This window comes from Myotis brandtii, unplaced genomic scaffold (genome assembly GCF_000412655.1).
Source record: "Myotis brandtii unplaced genomic scaffold, ASM41265v1 scaffold251, whole genome shotgun sequence".
In the NCBI taxonomy this organism is placed as follows: domain Eukaryota; kingdom Metazoa; phylum Chordata; class Mammalia; order Chiroptera; family Vespertilionidae; genus Myotis; species Myotis brandtii.
In genome coordinates, this window is record NW_005359516.1 from 1,760,650 (window position 1) to 1,781,626 (window position 20,977).

The window sequence follows — 20,977 nt, forward strand, 5'->3', positions numbered from 1 at the left end:
TAATACTATCACCTTTAGGGGTTAGGATTTCAACATATGAATTTGAGGGGCCACAAACATTCAGACTGCAATAAAAGCATTTGAGGTTTTAATAGAAGGGGTATTTATAACAATCCAATAAAGTGATGAAAGATACTCCTTGTTCAAGGAAGCATAACAACCAGAAGGCAGGAGACTACAGATTAAGAAAATATACCTCTGCATAGAAATCCTCATCAAGACTCATGCAAGAAAGGCTCTATATGCGTATTATAGGGGAAGGAAAAATGAGAATGATGATTCTAGTGCAAGGGCCAGCTGAGGTGATGAAGACAGACTTGCATTCTCTGGACATTAAGGGAAGTTACACTAGCTCAAAGACAAGCATCTGGTAATGTTTTGACTTATCTAAGGAACAATCCCATCTCTCAGAAAGAAATCTGCCCTAACCGGTTTGGCTCAGTGGATAGAGCATCGGCCTGCAGACTCAAGGATCCTAGGTTGGACTCCGGTCAAGGGCATGTACCTTGGTTGCAGGCACATCCCCAGTAGCGGGTGTGCATGAGGCATCTGATCGATGTTTCTCTCTCATCAATGTTTCTAACTCTCTATCCTTCTCCCTTCCTCTCTGTAAAAAAATCAATAAAATATATTTTTTAAAAAAGAAGAAATCTGCTACATGGAACCTAATCCTGACCAAGAAAGAACTGGTTGGAAAAGCAAGGGCAGAAGGGAAACCTGGAAGAATCTTCAGGATGGATGCTGGCCAGGGTGATGACCAGCTTTCAAGACCCAAACACTGTGATTTCCACAACATGCTGTATTAACCAGGCTCCCCCGAGCCTAGGAAATCTATTTAATTGCCTGACCCTGGCAAATACCCACCCCTTCCAAAAGCTTTCTTTCTATAGAGTCAGCTGAGGACAACCTCTTGAGAAAACCAGGACTGAACCATAGGCCCTGCTGAGACAGCAGGACAAAGCATGATGCAGTGTTTCCTACCCAGAGTCACAGTACTTCACAACTGCTCTTCTCTTGGCCAGTCATTGCCCAATGTCTGAACCAGAAATCAGATCCTACAGATACCAACATGTGAGGACTCTTTCCCCTCCAAGGTGATCCCCTTCAAACCTAGGCCCTGAGGTCAATCTTTATTCATATTCAAATCTCTTAGTTTTACTATTGGGTACTTGTCAGAGCACCTCAGTTTGTTACACCTAGCATAAAATATAATGGGAGGGTTAAAAAAAGTCATACCAAATGCTTGCTGTAGTCCCAACGTCTGTATCTGGTAACAAGGCCTTTATTGATAATCACAGTTGAATTTTTCTATTACTCATTCCAGCTTCCTCCTACCCTCTGCCAGCATAAAGGCTGGGTAGATTTGAGTCTTTGCTGGTCTTGTCTTTACCAAATTGCCGCAGTTTTCCATTGATGAGAACTACTGGGCAAGAGTTGTAAGGGGCACTCTATGAATCTTCTGGGTTAAAAATATAGTCCTTCTTGTCCCCAATGTGTAGAAGCAATTCAAGTTCCTCCTGGTAAATGAGACCAATCATCCCACTGCATATCATCTCCCTCCCTTCCTGTTAGTTCTTACGTCTATTGACCATCCGTATGTCCTCTTTGGAGAAGTGTCTATTCAGGTTCTTTGCCTATTTTTAAATTGGATCGTTTTCCTCGCATTGAGTTGTATGTTATTTTGGAAATTAACCCCTTATCTAATGTACTATTGGCAAATATGTTCTTCCATACAGTGGGTTCCCTTTTCATTTTTGTTGGTTTCTTGCTGTATGGAAGCTTTTAGTTTGATGTAATCCCATTTGTTTATTTTCTTTGTTACTCTTGCCCGAGATGTATCAGCGAAAACACTAAGTGAAATGTCTGGAATTTTACTGCCTGTGTTTTCTTCTAAAATTTTTACGGTTTTGTGACTTACACTTAAGTCTTTTATCCATTTTGGGTTTATTCTTGTATATGGTGTAAATTAGTAGTCTAATTTCATTCTTTTGCATGTACTTGTCCAAATTTTTAAAGTTTGGTTTCTACTTGCTTGTTGTCAGTATATAGAAAATACAATTGACTTTTGTGTTAATCTTGTATCTTACTGAAGCCATTTATTAGTTCTTGGGTGTTTTCTATGTAGACAGTCATGTTACCTGCAAATAGAGTCGTGTCTAATATGTGTCTTTACTTTCTTTTTTCTAGCAATGGTTAGAACTTGTAGTACTATGTTGAATAGCAGTGGTAAAAGTGGACATACTTTCATTGTTCCTGATCTCAGAGGAAAAGCATTGTCTTTCAAAATTAAGTATGATGCTGGCTGTAGATTTTTATTTTTTGTAGAACCTCTTTATGAGACTGAGGACTCTATTTTTAGTGTATTGATGAGTTTTTGTTTTTATCACAAATGGGTGTTGAATTTTGTCAAATGCCCCTTTTTTCTGAATTTTGATATCATATGGTAGATTATATCGATTGAGTTTCCAATATTGAACCAGCCTTGCAGATCTGGAATCAATCCCTCATAAAATGAGTTGAGAAGTACTCTCTCTTCAATTTTCTGGGCGAGACTGTATAAATTCTTTGCTTTGTAAATTCTCCAGAAAAATAGTATGGGTTTGGAGGTATCTTTTTTTGAAATTAATTATAAATTCAACTTGCAATTATTCAGGTTTATTCAGATTCTCTACTTCATCTTGGCTTAGTTTTTGTGGTTTGTAATTTTTAAGGAATTTGTCCATTTTTTCTAAATTGTTGATTTTGAGCAGAGTTGTGAATATTTCTTTATTCTTTTAATCACTGCAGAATTTGTTGTAGTATTCCATTTCATTCTGGATATTAGCAATTTGTATCTTTTTGTTAACTGTACTAGAGGTTTATAAATTTTATTGATTTAAGGGACTACCTTTATATTTCATTAATTTTTTCCATCTCATTTTCCCCTTTTCAATTTCAATGATTTCTGCTTTTATCATTTTCGTCCTGGTTGCTTTGGGTTTTACTATTCTTCTTCCAGTTTCTTCAGTTATAAATTGATTTGAGCTCTTGTCTTTTATAATGTAAGCAACTTCACTCCACTTTTGCAGACTGTGAGGCAACTCTTGTGCTATGATGAGAAAGAAACCTAAAAATGTAGTATCCGTTCCCTTTACTCACCCTCTATTATTAATTGGTGCACTCTAATCTTGGAGGAGCTAAAAAATCAGGTACTAAAATAATTCAAAGTCAGCAGGCTTATTTTTTAAGCATGGTCTATTCTAAAATTTATAGTACTGGGCTGTATCCAGCATTTAACAACCAACTGTATTATTATTTTTTTATACCCTTATAATTTCTTACACACCTATTCAGTAATAATTCAAATGTTTAAAAAGTGATCCTAGTGGTGCAAAGAAGTAAAGGCTGCTTTGTCTTTGTGGATTCAGGCTAATATTAAATTACTTGCAAGGAGCTACCTTAAGTGGGTGTGAAAGAAATAGTAGATATATCCAGAAGCAGAACAAATACCTTCCTAACACATTAGAAAAATCAAGTAGAATTTTACTCAAACCTACCTGGGCCAAACATGCTGAAAACTAATTTTAGCCAGCAAAATTGGGAGTTTAAGAAATCTTTGACCTGTACATAGATAGTTGGAAAAAGGTTTTAACACGTGAAGAATTCCCGAACATCCCAAGCCATAGTGGTCACAGAGAAGAAGCCTGTCTGAAATCATATGTAAACAAGTCTTTAATAAATCAGACACAAACACAAGATGGTATTTTAAATATACAGTAGGAACATTTATTTTAACACTTCTAAAAGATATTTCTCCATGCCTGATGATTTGATATAAAAATCAAACACATCATACTTTCCCCATCAGTCTCTCTACATCAAGGACAATCAGAAATTTATACAACATGAATATTTGCTTCTGAAACAAAAATTACAAATTAGTGATAACAAAAATACACAAATCAACTGGACCCTAAACAAATTTCTAACAAATTTTTCCCCAATCACCTAGAGCTTGAGCTTCTTTCTTCAACCTCATTCTGCTCCTTTTCCTTTCTTTGCTTGGCCATGAACTTCTGTTAAAATCAATTTGTAATATATAATATTTATTAGATGTTGTTTTGCTGTGCATACATACAAATCTAATCTATTTCACTATATTTACAATTTAAAAGAGCCTGATCCTATAAAGTAAAGATTTGAAACACAGTGCCTTACATTAACATTCCTTCCTTCCATTCATCAGTTATCTGATATTAATGATTACCAGGCATTATGCTTTGTGCTTAGGGTTGCTGAAAAAATAGGTAAGGCCCTTTACCTCACACAGAGCTTACATTCTAGCGGAGGAAGAGAGACAATAAAAAATAAATAATTTTGGATAGTGGTAAGCCCTATAAAGGAAAAAATAGTAAGATAATTGATTAAGGTTGATTCTTTTGTAGAGGAGAGAAGATTCTACTTTAGCTTGTTCTTTCTTGGGCAAAAGCCTTTCTGGAAGCTGATATTTAAGTAGAAGCCTAAAAGACAAGGAACAACCAGCAATACAAGTGGGAGTAGGAGAGGGCAAAGGAACAGCAATGTAAAGGTACAAAGGCAGCAACAGGCCTTTTGTGTATGAAAAAATAAACAAAGAGCTAAAAAAACACACAAAAACCTAGAACATAGCAATTCAGGGTTTAAGACTAGAATAAAACAAAGCTAGGTTCAAATCATAGGTCTGCCATTAACTAGCTATATGACCTTGGGGTTAGATACTTGTGTTTAGGTACTCTTTGAGACTGTTTCCTCATCTTTAAAATGAAATGATAACACCTACCTCATAAAGTTGATCAGGGTGGATTAAATAAGTTTCCAGCAAATAAGAACTTAATAAATGTTAGGTGAATGTATGTGCCACAAATTCAATATGGAAAATGCGTAAAAACAACTCTGTTTCAAACAGGAGAAACTAAAGCTATGGCTGATGATAATTCTCTATAGCACTCCCTGAAGATGTGTATAACTTGGGGAAAAGGGAGGGGCTATGATTAAATCAGGTTAAAAAATGGGCTAAATAAATAGGTAAGCAGTTCTTTCTAACTAGACAATTTGGAAACTTTAACATGCTGTGTGATGATGACTCTGCAAGAGCGCATCAGAATACAACTTCCTACACTTAATGAATGAAGAGTCACATTGGACTAGTGATCTGCAGAATCCACTCAGGCAAATGCTGCCAGGGAAAGAAAGACTAGAAGTTATTGGCAAGAAACAATAAAGGAGAGGAATAGGAGAATAAGAGAAATCAACTGGCGCACACCTTCAGAAGTCCTCCTAAAGGGAAAGAATGTACATTTTGTGTGGACACTTAAAGTAGTTTGACTATAATACCATCACCTGAAAATTTTATGGGGAGTTAGAAATTTACCTCTGTATTTTGCTTATGACGTGTACTCTTGCAGTGATTTGTCATTGCTCTTTCACCTGAGTAGAAGAGGGAACAAATTGGACAGAAGAATCCAGGCTTCGGTACAAGAAAGTCTAAATCTAGAGTACAGAAAGAGAGAGGGGAAAGAGAAAGGAGGAAAATTTATGATACGTTATAGCTATGTTAATCAATTTATCTAAACACAACAAAAAACCAAGCACAGTATATACTTATATACAAACATATAAGTTAAAAAATGGGCTAAATAAATAGGTAAGCAGTTCTTTCTAACTAGACAATTTAGCCCCTAGGATTGCTATATACCTAGGGATCAAGAACAATTAAGCTTTTAATTTAAAAAATGTTTTTATTTCTTTAACAAATTCTATAACATTCCAGAGCCTCCAGGAATGCCAGGGAATTCCTTCAGAACAGCAATTCATTGGAAAAAAGAATCCCATAGACATTCTTTGAAATAAATTGCTTTGGAATCCCCTATTAAAATAAAACAGGAAAGAGGCAGATGATGGGCAACTGTCTGCTTGAGGGCTATTCTGACAAACTAGAGGCCCGGTGCACAAAAATTTGTGCACTGGGGGGCGGGGGGGGAGGTCCCCCAGCCCGGCCTGTGACTTCTCGAAGTCTGGGACCCCTCAGGAGATAACGACCTGCTGGCTTAGGCCTGCTCCCGGGTGGCAGAAGGCACGCCCAATCCCTAGGTGCAGCCCCTGGTCAGGCTCAGAGTAGGGCCGATTGGGGAGTTTGGGTGCCACCCCATGTCATGCACAGAGCAGGGCGGATAGGGAGGTTGCGATGCCACCCTCTGTCACGCTCAGGGTAGGGCCGATTGGGGGGTTGGGGCACCGCCCCTGTCACACTCAAGGCAGGGTTGATGGGGAGGTTGCGGCGCCACCCCCTGTGACGCACAGAGCAGGGCCCATCAGGGGGGTTGGGGCTCCATACCCTGTCACTCACAGAGCAGGGCCGATCAAGGGGTTGAGGAGCTCCCCCCTGTCACTCACAGAGTAGGGCCGATAGGGGAGTTGGGGCGCCGCCCCCTGTCACACACAGAGCAGGGCGGATCAGGGGGTTGGGGCGCTGCCCCCTGTCACTCACAGAGTAGGGCCGATAGGGGAGTTGGGGCGCCGCCCCCTGTCACACACAGAGCAGGGCGGATCAGGGGGTTGGGGCGCTGCCCCCTGTCACTCACAGAGTAGGGCCGATAGGGGAGTTGGGGCGCCGCCCCCTGTCACACACAGAGCAGGGCGGATCAGGGGGTTGGGGCGCTGCCCCCTGTCACGCTGATCCCGGTGCCAGGAGGCATATTACCCTTTGGGGGCCGGCTGGTTTGCCCTGAAGGGTGTCCTGGATCAGGGTGGGGGTCCCCACTGGGGTGCCTGGCCAGTCTGGGTGAGGGGCTGAGGGCCGTTTTCAGGCTAGCGGGTGACTGAAGCTCCCAACTGCTCCTTTTTTTCTTTTTTTCTATTCTGGGCCAGCTTTAGCTCTAAGGCCTCGCTGCTGAAAGCATGTTTCTGGCCTTTACCTTCTGTATTTGATACAATGTTGCGGTCCGGCTGGCTCAAGCCCGGCTGACTGAAAGCCGGTTTCTGGGGTTTTGTTTAGCTTCTATATTTGTTACAATTTTTCTTAGAGTTGCAGCTCAGAGGCCGGCAAGTCAGGCGGGGAACGTTGGAGTTCGCCATCACTGGAGCAAGCAAGCCTCCCTGTTCGCTTCAGTGCATGGCTGCCGGCCGCCATCTTGGCTGACAGTTAATTTGCATAAGGATATGCTAATTAGCCCATGGGAAGGGTAGCGGTCATACGCTAATTACCATGTTTCTCTTTTATTAGTGTAGAAGATAAGGAGCCCTTCAGATCACCTTAGCTAGCCATGAACGAAGTTGGTTAGCTAAGCTTTTCAGTATATTCTACTTAAATGAAATTTCTGCCTGGGCAAGTTATTTAATTCAATTTTTACCAGAACAGTAAAGGAAGTGACATATGAGTTATTGTTACTCATCTAACCAACAAAACCTTCATGATGGAACTGAATTTTATTTCTTATGGATTAGGAAAAAAAGTGCCATTGTTACTTTACCTTTGGAGACATCAGCTGCCACTGGTGTTCCTAAAGAAGGGTCCTCAATCTTCTTGCGTTTTCGTTCTGGTTCTGAATCCTTAAAGTCAGATTCTTCACCAACTAAAGTCATTAAAATTTTTAAATAAAAAACGTTATTTAAAATAAATTTACAGACTTTGTACAGTTTACATTAGATAATCCCTTCCTTCAAAGATTAGTTTATGGCTCACCTTGTTTAATCCTACCTGACCACTCTTCTAAGATTCTTTGATGTAAGGACTAAATAGATAAATCTGTTTAATCTTATTAAATGAATTTAATGGCTGTTTTCAGGCTGGCCACACCCCCTTCAGGGAGGGGGGATCCTGCTGGGGAGCCTGGCCAGCCTGGGTGAGTGGCTGATGGCTGTTTGCAGGCTGGTCACAGCCCCTTCAGGGTGGGGTCACCCCTGGGGTGCCTGGCCAGCCTGGGTGAGGGGCTGATGGCTGCTTGTAGGCTGGCCAAGTCCCCCAGCAAGGACCCTCACCCCATGAGGATGTGGTCATCCTGGGTGAGGGGCTGATGGCTGTTTTTCAGGCTGCCCACAGCTCCCAGCCACCCAAGCTCCCAGTGGAGGCTGGCTGAAAGCAGGTATCTGGGATTTATCTATCTTCTATAATTGAAACTTTGTTGCCTTTTGCAGAGGCCACAGCCAGCCAGAGCAGGTGGGAAGCTTGGCTTCCTCCATCGCCGGGGCAACCAAGCCTCCAGCTTGCTCCAGCTCCGTGGCTGCCGGCTGCCATCTTGGTTGGGTTAATTTGCATATAGTCACTCTGATTGGCTGGTGGGCATGGCTTGGGCGTAGCGAAGGTACGGTCAATTAGCATCTTTGTCTTTTATTAGTGTAGATTGCCTACTATTCTATTATCCCATTTCATTATATTCCACTATCGCTCTAAATTACAAAAATAAAAAAATCATTATTCAGATCTAATCATTATAAGGCTATACCCCTCCTCCCCCCAACAAGCTATTTCACTATTTTCCTACTTTTCTTCTTCAGTGGTAGATCTAAGACCCCATGCTGTGTTATTCTCTTGTCCCCCTTCAATCAATCCTGCTTTACCTTCACTAATTTGGTAGGCCTCTTCTTTATCTTGCTCTGGTTCTGTCTCAACTGCGTTTTCCAATGGTGGAGTTGTCCCAATTCTAACTCTCTTGGTTGGCATTTTAGCTTAAAAAAAAAAAGTCTAATTATTACTTACAGTAACAATATTTAAATTGCTTTTAATGATAAGTAACAATTTTAACACCTTTTTTGCAAACAATACTCAAATTTGGGAAGGAAGCTTATTTCTAATATAAAATAAGAGCATTTTATTTAAAAACATTCAGCATTAGTCTAAGTATTCTTTTATTTTCTGATTTATCTTGTTCCAAACTGTATCTTCCTACCTGTGTTCCCTAAGAAGCCTATACATATTTTTCTATTTTGTTACACAAATCTGTGGGACCTTCCTAGTATTTTTTTCTTTTTAGTATGGATAACACTTTCAAGATTTCCTTATTGGATATTATTTTGATCTCCCTCAAGTCCTGAAGGTGAGCTGACCTATTATTCTATGCCCTCAAAATATTACTTAACAGTGAAATGGTACCTTCTTAAATTCTTCTAAATCCAAAGTATGAGCAAATACTGGGAGGCGGTCTGGTATAAACAACCTTCTACTTACCAAAGCTAGTTTTCCAAAAACTGCAAATATACCATTTCATTCCAATTTTAATATTGGTACTCTAGTTTGCTTTTTGGTTTTGGTATCTTTTCTTGAGGTATAATAACTTGGGGCGAGGGCTACTCTGTAAGAGAAATCTGTGAAATCTGTACACATTTCCTTGGCTATAACTATTTGTTGGCTTCTTTTATCAATAGAGTAAAAGTATTAGAAATGCTGCAACATGTTTTTAAAATATTTTAAATGTAATACCCTCCTAAAACAGAAAGCAACCACTTCTAAGTATCTACCTGCTAAGTGCCTCTCAGTCATGGTGTTCAGATCTTCTTCCTTAACATTCACACTTACTGGACCCACTTGGGACAAGGCTTCAAGTTTTGTCTTCCTTGTGTCCATAGCTCTCTTTTTCCTATCCCCTCTTTTATCTGTGGGGTGTTCATTTTTGCTTTGTGCTAATTCAACTTTTAAATCATCTCCATCTTCCTCTTCTCCAACTTCATCAACAGTAACAAAATTAAGCTCTTCTTTAAGGTTATTAAAATCTGCCACAGAGTCTTCATCCTCTTCATTTACTTCATCCAAAGTCACTAAGTGCAGATCACTGCTGTCATCCTGTATTTCATCTACAGTAACCAAAGTAGAAGGGTCTTCAGGCATCTGGGAAGAAATGAAGTCAATGGACTCACTTCCAGTATTTTCCTCATTTCCTTTAGTATTTAAAGTGGCAAAATTTAAGTCTGCTGATTCATTTAAAGGTAGCTCCTCTACTTCTCCAATTTCATCCACAGTTACCAAGCGTTCCTGTTTGAGAAGATCTTGTTCTTCAGCCACCGACAGCACAATAACATCTTTAGGTTCACTGTGGGATATGCAATCATCTTGATCAATTAACTCATCTAATGTAAGAAGTGAATTTGAATTTTTTACCATTTCTTCCATATTTATTTCTTCTTCATCAATAACTTCATCTACAGTGACTAGAGCTTGTGCTAGATGTGCAGCTGCATCTTCCTCTTCCCCAATCTCATCCAATGTTACAAAAGATAATTCTCCCTCGACAACATGCGGGGCAGTTTTCCCTTTCTTCTTCTTTACAATAAGTTCAGAGGAAGGGATATTTTTGAGAGCTTCTTTCCTTTTTCCCTTTAGTGGATTCTGTTTGGCTTGCGAAGGATTCACTTCTTCTATAACCTCATCCACAGTAACAAATTCATCCAAATTAAATGGAAATAATGGTTCCTGTTGGAAAGGTTAAAAAAAAAAAAAATCAAAGAATTGTGAATAACTACTAATAAACGGACTACATTTCAAATAGCCCCAGTAAATGTGCATGAAGTATCATTTGTGAGAATTTCAGTGCAAAGAGGTTTCCTAAAGGTTGAAATTAGTTATTTTTAAAAGCCCGAGAAATGAATTAGCTGTAGTTCACAAGGTAAACAATGCCAAGGGTAAAACCCTAGTAATAATCTAATTCCACCTTCACTTAATTTCAATAAGACTATAATTAATTCCTAAATAATGTGCAAGTTTTAAAATATGATGGACAAAAGCATTTATCAAACAATATAATATAAAGAATTCACTGTTCCATATGTTAAATATCACAATGAAGTTAAAAAGTAAATAGCTAATGGGGGGGGATGATGACACATTTGTAATACCTTAACTAATAAAAAATAAATAAATAAATTTTAAAAAAGTAAATAGCTACCAAGATAGTTCCATGGACCAGTTTATATGTAATATATATTTTAAGATATGCAGCACTTAAATATAAAGTTTACATATTGATAAAGTTATATGGAAAATTACTAAGACCTTGTGGCAAGTATTACTGCACTTAAAAAAAAAGTAGTATCTATAATTCAAAAAATAATGCCAATAGTAAAGAAAATAAATTCCCAGCAGGCTTTTCCTATAACATTTAGTATGCTATCAATGATTAATTATTAGTACATATAATAATGACATTTGAATATATACCCAGTAATTTGGGGAGGAAGGAATCTGTAAGCAGTTGTATTATCAACTTATTAAGTCAATGGAATAACTATATCTTTACTTCTGCTTCTTAAACTAATATATTCCCTTGCCCCAATAAAATAGGCTCAAATTCTTCCCCTACCAGAGGAAGTAAATAAAATGACTAGGGCCCTAACCAGTTTGGCTCAGTGGATAGAGCATCAGCCTGCAAGAGAAAAAAAGTCAGTTACCTACAAGGGAATACCCATACGACTGTCAGCTGATTTCTCAACAGAAACTATGCAGGCCAGAAGAGAGTGGCAAGAAATATTCAAAGTGATGAATAGCAAGAACCTACAACCAAGATTACTTTATCCAGCAAAGCTATCATTCAGAATTGAAGGTCAGATAAAGAGCTTCACAGATAAGAAAAAGCTAAAGGAGTTCATCACCACCAAACCAGCATTATATGAAATGCTGAAAGGTATTCTTTAAGAAGAGGAAGAAGAAAAAGGAACTCTTACCATTTGCCACACCATGGATGGAACTAGAGAGCATTATGCTAAGTGAAATAAGCCAGTCAGAGAAGGATAAATACCACATGATCTCACTCATTTGTGGAATATAATGAACAACATAAACTGATGAACAAGGACTGATCCAGAGGAGGGTGGGGTGGGAACTGGGTGGAGGGGAGGTATGGTGGGGAAAAAAGAGGAACCAATGTAATAATCTGAACAATAAAGATTTAATTAAAAAAAAAAGAACACAAACTAAGGACTTGTATGCACGCATATAAATAAGGATAAGTAATGGACACAGTCATTGGAGGCGTGGGGGGAGGGTATGTGCCAGGGAGTAGGGGAGGCTTAGGGGAGGTCAATGAGGGAAAAAGGAGACATATGTACTACTATTTGTAATACTTCAAACAAAACAAAAACAACAACAAAAAAACCCACAAACTAGCCTAGTTCAAGGTAAAAAACAAATTGGTAATAGGGTCCAAAGAAAATAAAACATCTCATTCCTATCCTTTGCTCTATATATATCAATTTAATTATTACAGGAGAGAGACAAGTTATAAGGTAGATGAACTCTTCCATGGATGGATAGAACAGAAGGGTTTAATAAACTATTTCTCACCTCTTTAGATTTGGAACTTCTACCAGTGGTGCTTTTAGGATTCTTGGTGTTTTGCCCAACCAAAGTCTGAAATATTAAGTAAAAAAATATAGAAAAAAAAAGAATTTACAACTAGGTTATTAGTGTTCTTTAAAAAGGGAAAGAGAATTCAATCAACAAACATTATCCAAACACATTCAGTTATGTCAATATTTACCAGGTATACCAAACTAAGTCACCAGTTAATAACAGTGTAGGCATAATCTATAAGTTGTAGTTAAATTCAGTTTTACTGACCTTTTCCAACAATATCTAAGTTGGGCAATCAGTAAGCTGATAAATAAAGCTTCAATTTTAAAAAGAAAAGTTTCCCATTCAGAAGCAGAGTACTAAGTCACTTCAGGAGACTCACTGAAGACTTTATTTTTAAACCACAAAGTTAAGTTTCTGACCACATTTTATCCAAATAAAGCTTTCCAAACCTGTTAATAATTATGAACTTGAGCTTATTATTCTAAATGTCTATCAGCTTAGATCAATGGAACCAGAAAGAGAAATGGAAGCTTGGGAGTAAAGTGAGATGAAGTATAAAACAAGATTACATCTACTCCAAAGCTACAACAAGAGAGCTAATCACTTCAAAAATACATTGAGTCATTCTTCCTACCCTCCTCACCTTATTGTTGCTGTCATCCCGTTTCATGGTGGAAGGTCTAGCCTCTGTTTCCTGAGACTGTTTTGTAATATCCCTGTAATCCAGTTTAGAATCCTTGTCTTGCAGAGCTGAGATCCTTCCACTGCCTCCTCTGGTAATACCGCTTTGAGTAGATTTGATTTTACTGCTGTTTTCAGCCAACCTGGCACTTGCAGGTTTAAGACCCAATTCCTTGGCTGAAAGTTTCTTTTCAGCATTTATTTGATCTCGGAGTACAGGTTTTAGAAAACTTTTCTGGTTTTCAGATTTGGAAGCTGTAGTTTTTGCCTTTGGAGAAGAGACCATACCAGCCTTGATGCTTGATTTACTGCTAGGTGCATTTGATGTAGCCAGCATACTAGTTTTACTAGTTTCATCAGGCTTACTGGCCTGGCACACTCCTTTATTTGGGTATGCCTTGATCCCAGTGTTTTCTGCAGGTTTTTCTTTCATTGCTACCGCAATCTTTTCCACCTTCTCTGCAACCATCCTAGCATCATTCTTTTCAGCCTTCTCTGTTCCTATTTGCAGATCCATTTTGGTTTCCTTAGTATTAAATTCATTCTCCTCCTGTTCATCCATGTTACTTTTTTCAGAAATTCCGTTTTTGCTCATTGTCTTCTCATCCCCAGTGGAAATTCCTGGTACCAGGGTCACAACACAAGTAGATGGTACTATTTCTGAAACAGTTTCATGTTTGTCCACTTCAGCTATAGCTTCTATCATAGCCTGTGTAATCCCAGAAAAGAAGTCTTCTGCTTCAGATGGAGATTCTTCTAGAATTCCTTGGATGTTCCTTTCTTCTATAAATGCACTGTCAGATGTTGCTAATTCTGTTTCAGCTTTAATAATTTCTGCCTCTTCCTTCCCAAAGTCACTGGTATACACCTGCTGATTTAAAACAGACTCCTCTACATTTTTGGTGAATAATTCAATATTGGTTGGAATGGATTCTACAAGAGGAATTTTCACTTTGACCTCCTCCCCTTGAGTTTCAATTTCCAACGTTTCAATAGCAAAGTCAGAGTCACATAGTATTCTGTCAGGTTCTTCCTCACAAAACTCTTCCTGTTGTACAGAAGTTTCTGTTTGAATGCTGGGAATAGTTTCTTCTTCAACCTCACTAGGTTTAACAGAGGGACTATCAGCTGCTGTTTGCACCTCACTTTCATCAACTGGACTGTTTTTCAAGTCAGGGCTAAAAGTATTTAAAAACAAACAAAAAAGAACACAAACAAAAACACAAACAAAAATCAAACTATGATGAGAATTCAACCATCATAAATAATCCCGTTGATGCCAATTGTTAAGAGTTCCTAATGCATTAATAATAAGCATAGGGAAATCCAGCCAATCAGCATTAAAATGGTTAAGATGCCTTGATGTAAATATGTAAACAATATAAAAATTTTAAAGAGATCCTCCAGTGCATTGAAGATTTCTTTTTAGTTCAAAGGAAACGGCAAAATTATAACCATTGATCAGATTCTTGTACTCATCTAAGCTATAATAAATTTTTTCCTTCTGTGTTAAACTTGCATCTTATTATTAGGTCCTATCTTTCTAACAGTGGTAACTGAAATAATAAAATATATATGTAGCTTTACAATAAAACTAATAATCTACACATTGAAATCTAAAACCTTACCTAAAAGGAACAACATAAACAGAAACTGATAGTAAGTCACCTCTTTCTTTTTTGGGGGATGAGACAGATTTGTTTTAAATTTCCAAGAACTGTATTTATTACTAATACTTAAAACATTCCTTGGAAGTTTTAATACTCTGTTGGATATTTAAAGTTAGAGATGAAACTGACAGTAGTGTCACCCTAACATAAATATGAGGTCTTATTATAAAATATGTACCTTTGGCTATATTATGAGAAGAAATATGTTAAAAGAAATATTTTCAGTTATAGAGAATAATATACAATTCCAATACATAACTTAAAAATGTAAGTAAAATTATTCAGAATAAATGGAGGAAATAAATGTAACTGATCTTATTTCATTGTGGTCTTTCCAAATGAAAGGTAAGCAAAAGTGTGAGTCTATAATTAAACTACTTTCGTTGAGACAGACACAGAATAAACTATATTAATGTTCCAAAGATCAGGCGTAATTTTGAAGAGTAACAAGGAAAATCCAAGCTTCTGAAGACAGCGTCCAGCATGTTATCAACACAAATTGAAGTTCAACAAATACATTCACTTAATTACATCAGAAGCAGCAGGTTGGAGGAAGACACCAGACAGAAAGTGGTCATGCCACATCAATACCTCATAGTAAAGAGTATCTACATTTCCCCCTACTTTAAAAAATAGGAGGTGATGAGATACCCCTATGATATGCTTCTTAAGAGGTGGCCATATATCCTTTATTGAACACAAGATAATGTGTATCTGTGTCCTGACATGTTAATAATATTTTAGAAGTTTGGAAAAAGTGCTATCACATAAGGGTCTAATAATTGGAGGCAGTAAACTAGTCCTCTCCCTAAAATTGGTAAGTTTAAACTTCCAAAGGAGAAAACTTTTTTAAGAGATCAGAAAAACACCTCTTGAAAAAAAGTGTAAAGGCAAAGAGGCTGAGGAATTTAAGTTAAACAGCCAGTAACCATAGACCTTAATCAATACATTTATTCATTTATATAAGCATATAAGCTACCCTTCACACGCTGAAAGGGTTTAAATGTTGTTTTAAATAATTCACACCCCTTACATTAAAAAATACCAATGGCTGATTTTAAGTGTTCCAAATTTTTAGGACTAGCACAAATATGACAAAGACAAGAAAAAGTTGTGACATTCAGTTACAGCAGTTACATAAATATGATTTCTCAAAATACAAACATTTTGTTTTTAAATCACAAGATTCATTTCCAATGATAAGGATTAAATTCAAATTTCTGCCTCATTACAGAACTGTGTATAAACCCTAAAGCCTTTACAAATTAAGGCTATTACAAAAACACCGATCTACTGGTCTAGAAGACTAGCAATGCGGATTTTGATTCCTGGCTCTAGAATACAGCAAGTCCTTCCCCTTTGCCATATTTAAAGTTTGTCAATTAAAAAAAACTATTATCTTTTCTATAAAATGAATCACTATGCAGCAGTTCCATATTTCAAACAGAGAGCATAGACCTACTTGGAAAATGGCTCAATTCCATATTTGTTCTTGTGCATGGTTTTTTTTTTTAAATTACAGTGCTTTCTTCAAAGAATTCATTTACCAAAAATTAGTATCTAGTTTTCTGGCTAATATGGGAAAAAGTCTCAATATTCATCTAGTTAGCTTAGAAAGTCGGTTTGAAATGTCAAATACATGTAATTATTAACATTAGAAGTCAAACAATCAGTCTTTCAGAAGATCAAAGGAAAACAATCATATTCTGGGAAATGGCACAAAAAATTGGGCCCAGGAAGGCATTCAGGATACAAGTATTAATTTCCCACCCTCTGCCCACATCCATCCCCCCCATAACACCAGAGTTTCAAATCTTCAGAAAAGGCATACAAGAAAAACTGGGCATGAGAACAAATGGTAAGACTATACCATACAATATACAAGAAACTTTAGACTGAGACTTAACAATACTGAAGATTAGTGTTTATTTCAGAGTGCCACTGGATACTTCCCAACATTATGAATGAATTGGTGAAAATCTTATCTTGTGTCCTTATTTTGAGCCTTAATCACATGATAAATAATGTTACATGGGGGAAGACGAGAACAGGCAAAATGTAGTTATTATTATATTATTAATATATTCATGTGAGATATCCTTTCAGTAGAAAATATATTTAAATACTTCAACTATAAACAAACAGGCAAAAAAGCACCCATATTTTCTCAGAATCAGTTTAACTCCAATAAACAAATGTGAAGTAGTTGGGCTAAAACCCGCATCTTTTTCTCTAATGTCATATAAGTCAGAAAAAAACTGAGTGCAAAATGGGAATTAAAAAGTTATTAGTGCTAGATTTTTTTAAATTGATGTTTAAGATTAGACAATTATCTCTAAATTCATTAAGAAATATATTTTGATTTTAAAAGTCAAAACGAGAGGGAAAAAAATGACCAAAACACAGATGATGCCTATTCCTGCAGACCTGAAAGAAATTTTGTCAGATGAAATATATACAATAGAATTTTCAAAGAGTTTACTTACTTACCAGCCAGAGTTACTGTGGCCAAACTGTAGGTCTATCTTTACTACTACATGTGGCATTGTTACTTATTAAGCCATTCATGGGCTTTTATATCAAACATTGCTTTTGGTATTACTTCTTAGGCATATGAATTGGTATGATGTATAACTTAAAGTTTGTGCCGACACATACATCAAATCTATTGCTTCAAGTCACCAACATATTTTAATGTACTCATAACCCTCTATCATTTAAAAGTCTCATTTTATAAATATTAATTACTGAGAAGAAAAATCAGTAGAACTTCCTATTTTTCTGCTCTTCAGGCATCTTACAATTAGTGCATCAAATAAAATAAACTCTCCACATTTTAAGCACTTTCAAAATGCTCTCATACTTAAAAGCTCTTACTACATTAATTCCAAAAAATAAGGGTAAATTACATTAATTATATAAGGGAAGGAAAAAGAGTTTAAATTCGTAAATCCCAATAAAGAGTAGTAACAGATAGATTAGTCATTGGTGGGGCAAAGGTGGTGATATGAGTGGATTCATCAGGAAGAGAGAGTGACTAAAAAGACAATGTGGTCAAAACAAAGCTGTGAGTGAGTCACTACTTTGTGTAGATTCTGAAGAACAAACTTTCATCCTCTGAAAATATAAAGCAGGATACATATTACTGTTTTATAAATATCCCTTTCCACACCCCAGCTGTTTTTAAAAAGTATCAAAATACACACTGAACATTACCTTTTTGGTTTTAAGTGTAAAATTTTAAAAGATTATGCAAAAAGATTGAAGTATTATCATTGTAACTATTTTGGAAAAGAAAATCTAACATGAAGAATATAAAACTGATCACAGAGTCGAGTTGTTTAAGAGTCTTAGCAAAACATTTAATAAACAAGTCATATTTACATATTTAACTCAAATTGTGTTTATACAGTTTTTCTAAAAAAAAAAAAAAAATCTGTAAATACCGAGACAAAAAACAAAAACAAAAATCACCCCCTTGGTCAACAAAACCAAAAGAGAAAACCACAATACTTATATATATACAAAATGAACATGTAAAATAAGAAATTTTTGCTACAGGTGAACAATTACTACAAAATACAGAAATGAAATGCAGTAATTAACTATACTAGATGAAAATGTTAATATACTTAAAGCCACATACCTTTCTTTTCCTAGTTCTTGGTCTTTCTCAGCTTGAGCCTGTAACATAATTCCACATTTTAGTAGAGCCTATTATACTAAACTTTAAGTATTTAACCCATCAATGCAATGATTTCAATTCTTAAAATCTAAGCAAAAATAAATAAATAAATAAAAACAATAACAAACTACACTTAAAATATATTAAAATTAAAGTTAATTTTCAGTGTTCACATAACTATCAGGTTCTAGATAGGTTAGGTTATAGAGAAAAACTTCTCAATTAAGGTTATGTTATAGAGAAAAACTAACAATAGCAACTAATGAGAAAAAAATGTTTCCTTAGTGTTGACATAAATAGGAAATAAACTTTTAACTTTAAAAACCTGGAAATACCACCTTTAGCTAAGAATAAAAACAATCAATCTGAAATATCAACATCTTCATTGTGCAATTATTACTGGAAAAAAACTTCTATTCATAAGGGAAACTAGTTGACTTGAAGAAGTTTTCTACTCAAAAACACCTAGAAAAGTTGGACAAAATTTAACAATAATCTTTTAGACACATATCCGAACCACCAAGAAATATGAGAAATCATATTATTTGGGGCCCAAAATGGAAGCAGGAATTAAAATTCAGTGTCTATGTACCAAACACTAGGCTAGGCACTTAGGATATATCACAGTGAGTGAACAAAACAAGCAAAAATATATGCCCTTTATTTATTTTAATTTCCTTTTAGTTAATTGAATTTATTGGGGTGACATTTGTCAACAAAAACATACAGGTTTCAGGTGCACCATTCTACAACATATCACCTGTACACCATACTGTGTGTTCACCACCCCAAGTCAAGTCTCCAGCCATCACCAGTTCTCTCTCCTATACCCTCCTCCATCTCCACCCTACAATCACCACACTGCTGTCCACATCCATAAGTTCTCTTTTTATTTTTTTCTCAATCTCTCCACCCCCCGCAATCTCCCACACAGATGTCAGCCTGCTCTCTGTATATGCCCTTTAAAGCTTACACATGCTAGCTGGAGGCTTTTTCTGTGGGAATTGTGTCCTCTGAGTTGAGAATTATCTTTCTCCATATTCGGTCAAATTAAAAACTCAGACTTTTACTTAAAAAAAAAAAAATTGAGTAATGTGCCCAGAGAGAATTCCTGGTGTGGGAGTCCCAGAGAAAAGGCTTTCTTTACTGAGGTATCTGGTGGGATATCTAGACTATATCGTAATAATTTATGACTGAAATTAAAGATGGCAGTTGATAAGCTCCATCCACAGTGTTTCCATACAGTTTATATGATAGTAGAGGAAATCTATACCAGATACCTTTAATTAGCTAATTTGCTTCTTTATTCATAAATAGATAAAAGAAAAAACATACAAATGCACAAAAGTGAACAAGTATATTAAAATGGCTGAGTGTATTACAGACAACTGAAGAGCTTTAAAAACACCTCTAAAGAATATCCTCTCTAAAGAATTTTTCTAAGAAAAATTCAACAAGATATGTATCACCTGCAAAATTGGTATAGGTGTTATTTCCAGAAAAACAGAACATTAAAACTGAAGACAAGAAAAAAAATTAAAGAAATAATAGGAGGAAAACATTCACCAGATCCAGGAACACAGTAATCTTTAGACTTTCATAAATTCCTTCAGTCACGTAAGCAGGATCTAGAAAATAAGTTCCAAACTAAGATAAAACCTTGCACACTGCACTAGCCCTATGATCATCCTTGAAGACTTTTGAATCACCAATGTTCTTAACACCTTCGCTTTTCTAAAAACTTCTTGATTTATTCATGGCGCTTACTTCCTTCAGATCTCTCACTTAACTCTACCTCAGAGGGTCTATGCCTGACCACTCTAAAATACACATATTCCCATCCATCACTCTCTATCCTTTTATCTTGATTTGTCTCCATAGCACATCATTGCACTTTTTACCACTGGACATTATATATACACTGGGGCCTTGACTTAACGAGTGTCCCGACTAATGAGTTTTTTGAGATACCAGCTGTCTCTCTGCCGATTTTTTGCATTGAGTTGATAGAGTGATTTGAGTTAACGAGCTTGTTAACGAGCTCCTTAACAAGCTCGGTCTTGGAACGAATTAAAATCGTAAGTCAAGGCCCCACTGTGGTTCTTTTCTGTTTATAGTCCATCTCCTCCACTAAATAAGTTCTTTGAAGACTGGGACATTGATTCCTCTGTCATCAATGTATTCCAATGTCTAAAGTAGGCTGGCATAGAAAAGGAATCCTATCTAATAATAGACAAACATGGTAATTAACCATAACTCCGCTACACTTCCCATTGGCTAATCAGGGCGATATGCAAATTAACTGCCAACCAAGATGGCGGCTGGCAGCCAGGCAGCTGAAGCAAACATGAGGTTTGCTTGCTCCAGCGATGGAGGAAGCCAAGGTTCCCCGCCTGCCCCAGCCGGGCTCTGAGCTCCAGTCTAAGCAACAATGTTACAATTATAGAAGCTAAACAAACCCAGAAACCTGCTTTCAGCCAGCCGGCCTCAGAGCTGGAGCCGCAACAAAGTTTCAATCACAGAAGGTAAATAAATCCCAGAATAAAAGAAAAAAGAAAAAAAGGAGAGACTGGGAGCTTCAGTTGCAGGCTTGGCCCGCCTGAAAACAGCCCTCAGCCCCTCATCCAGGCTGGCCAGGCACCC

The 20,977-nt window shown here is 36.8% G+C and overlaps 1 protein-coding gene across 3 annotated transcripts in view; it reads right to left on the bottom strand.

The window, feature by feature from the left end:
• Positions 1–3,737: 3,737 nt before the first annotated feature.
• The window catches only part of ZNF638 (zinc finger protein 638), a 66,146-nt gene continuing 48,906 nt past the window's right edge, over positions 3,738–20,977 (bottom strand). For all 3 annotated transcript variants that reach the window (XM_005867777.2, XM_014540933.1, XM_014540932.1), the window contains 8 exons: positions 18,296–18,333; positions 12,942–14,157; positions 12,287–12,352; positions 9,472–10,420; positions 8,575–8,682; positions 7,488–7,589; positions 5,390–5,508; positions 3,738–4,055 (listed from right to left, as the gene is read on the bottom strand). In XM_005867777.2, coding sequence (XP_005867839.1) covers positions 3,984–4,055; positions 5,390–5,508; positions 7,488–7,589; positions 8,575–8,682; positions 9,472–10,420; positions 12,287–12,352; positions 12,942–14,157; positions 18,296–18,333 — 2,670 coding nt within the window. In that variant the 3' untranslated portion in view covers positions 3,738–3,983. The remainder of the gene's footprint in view (positions 4,056–5,389; positions 5,509–7,487; positions 7,590–8,574; positions 8,683–9,471; positions 10,421–12,286; positions 12,353–12,941; positions 14,158–18,295; positions 18,334–20,977) is intronic.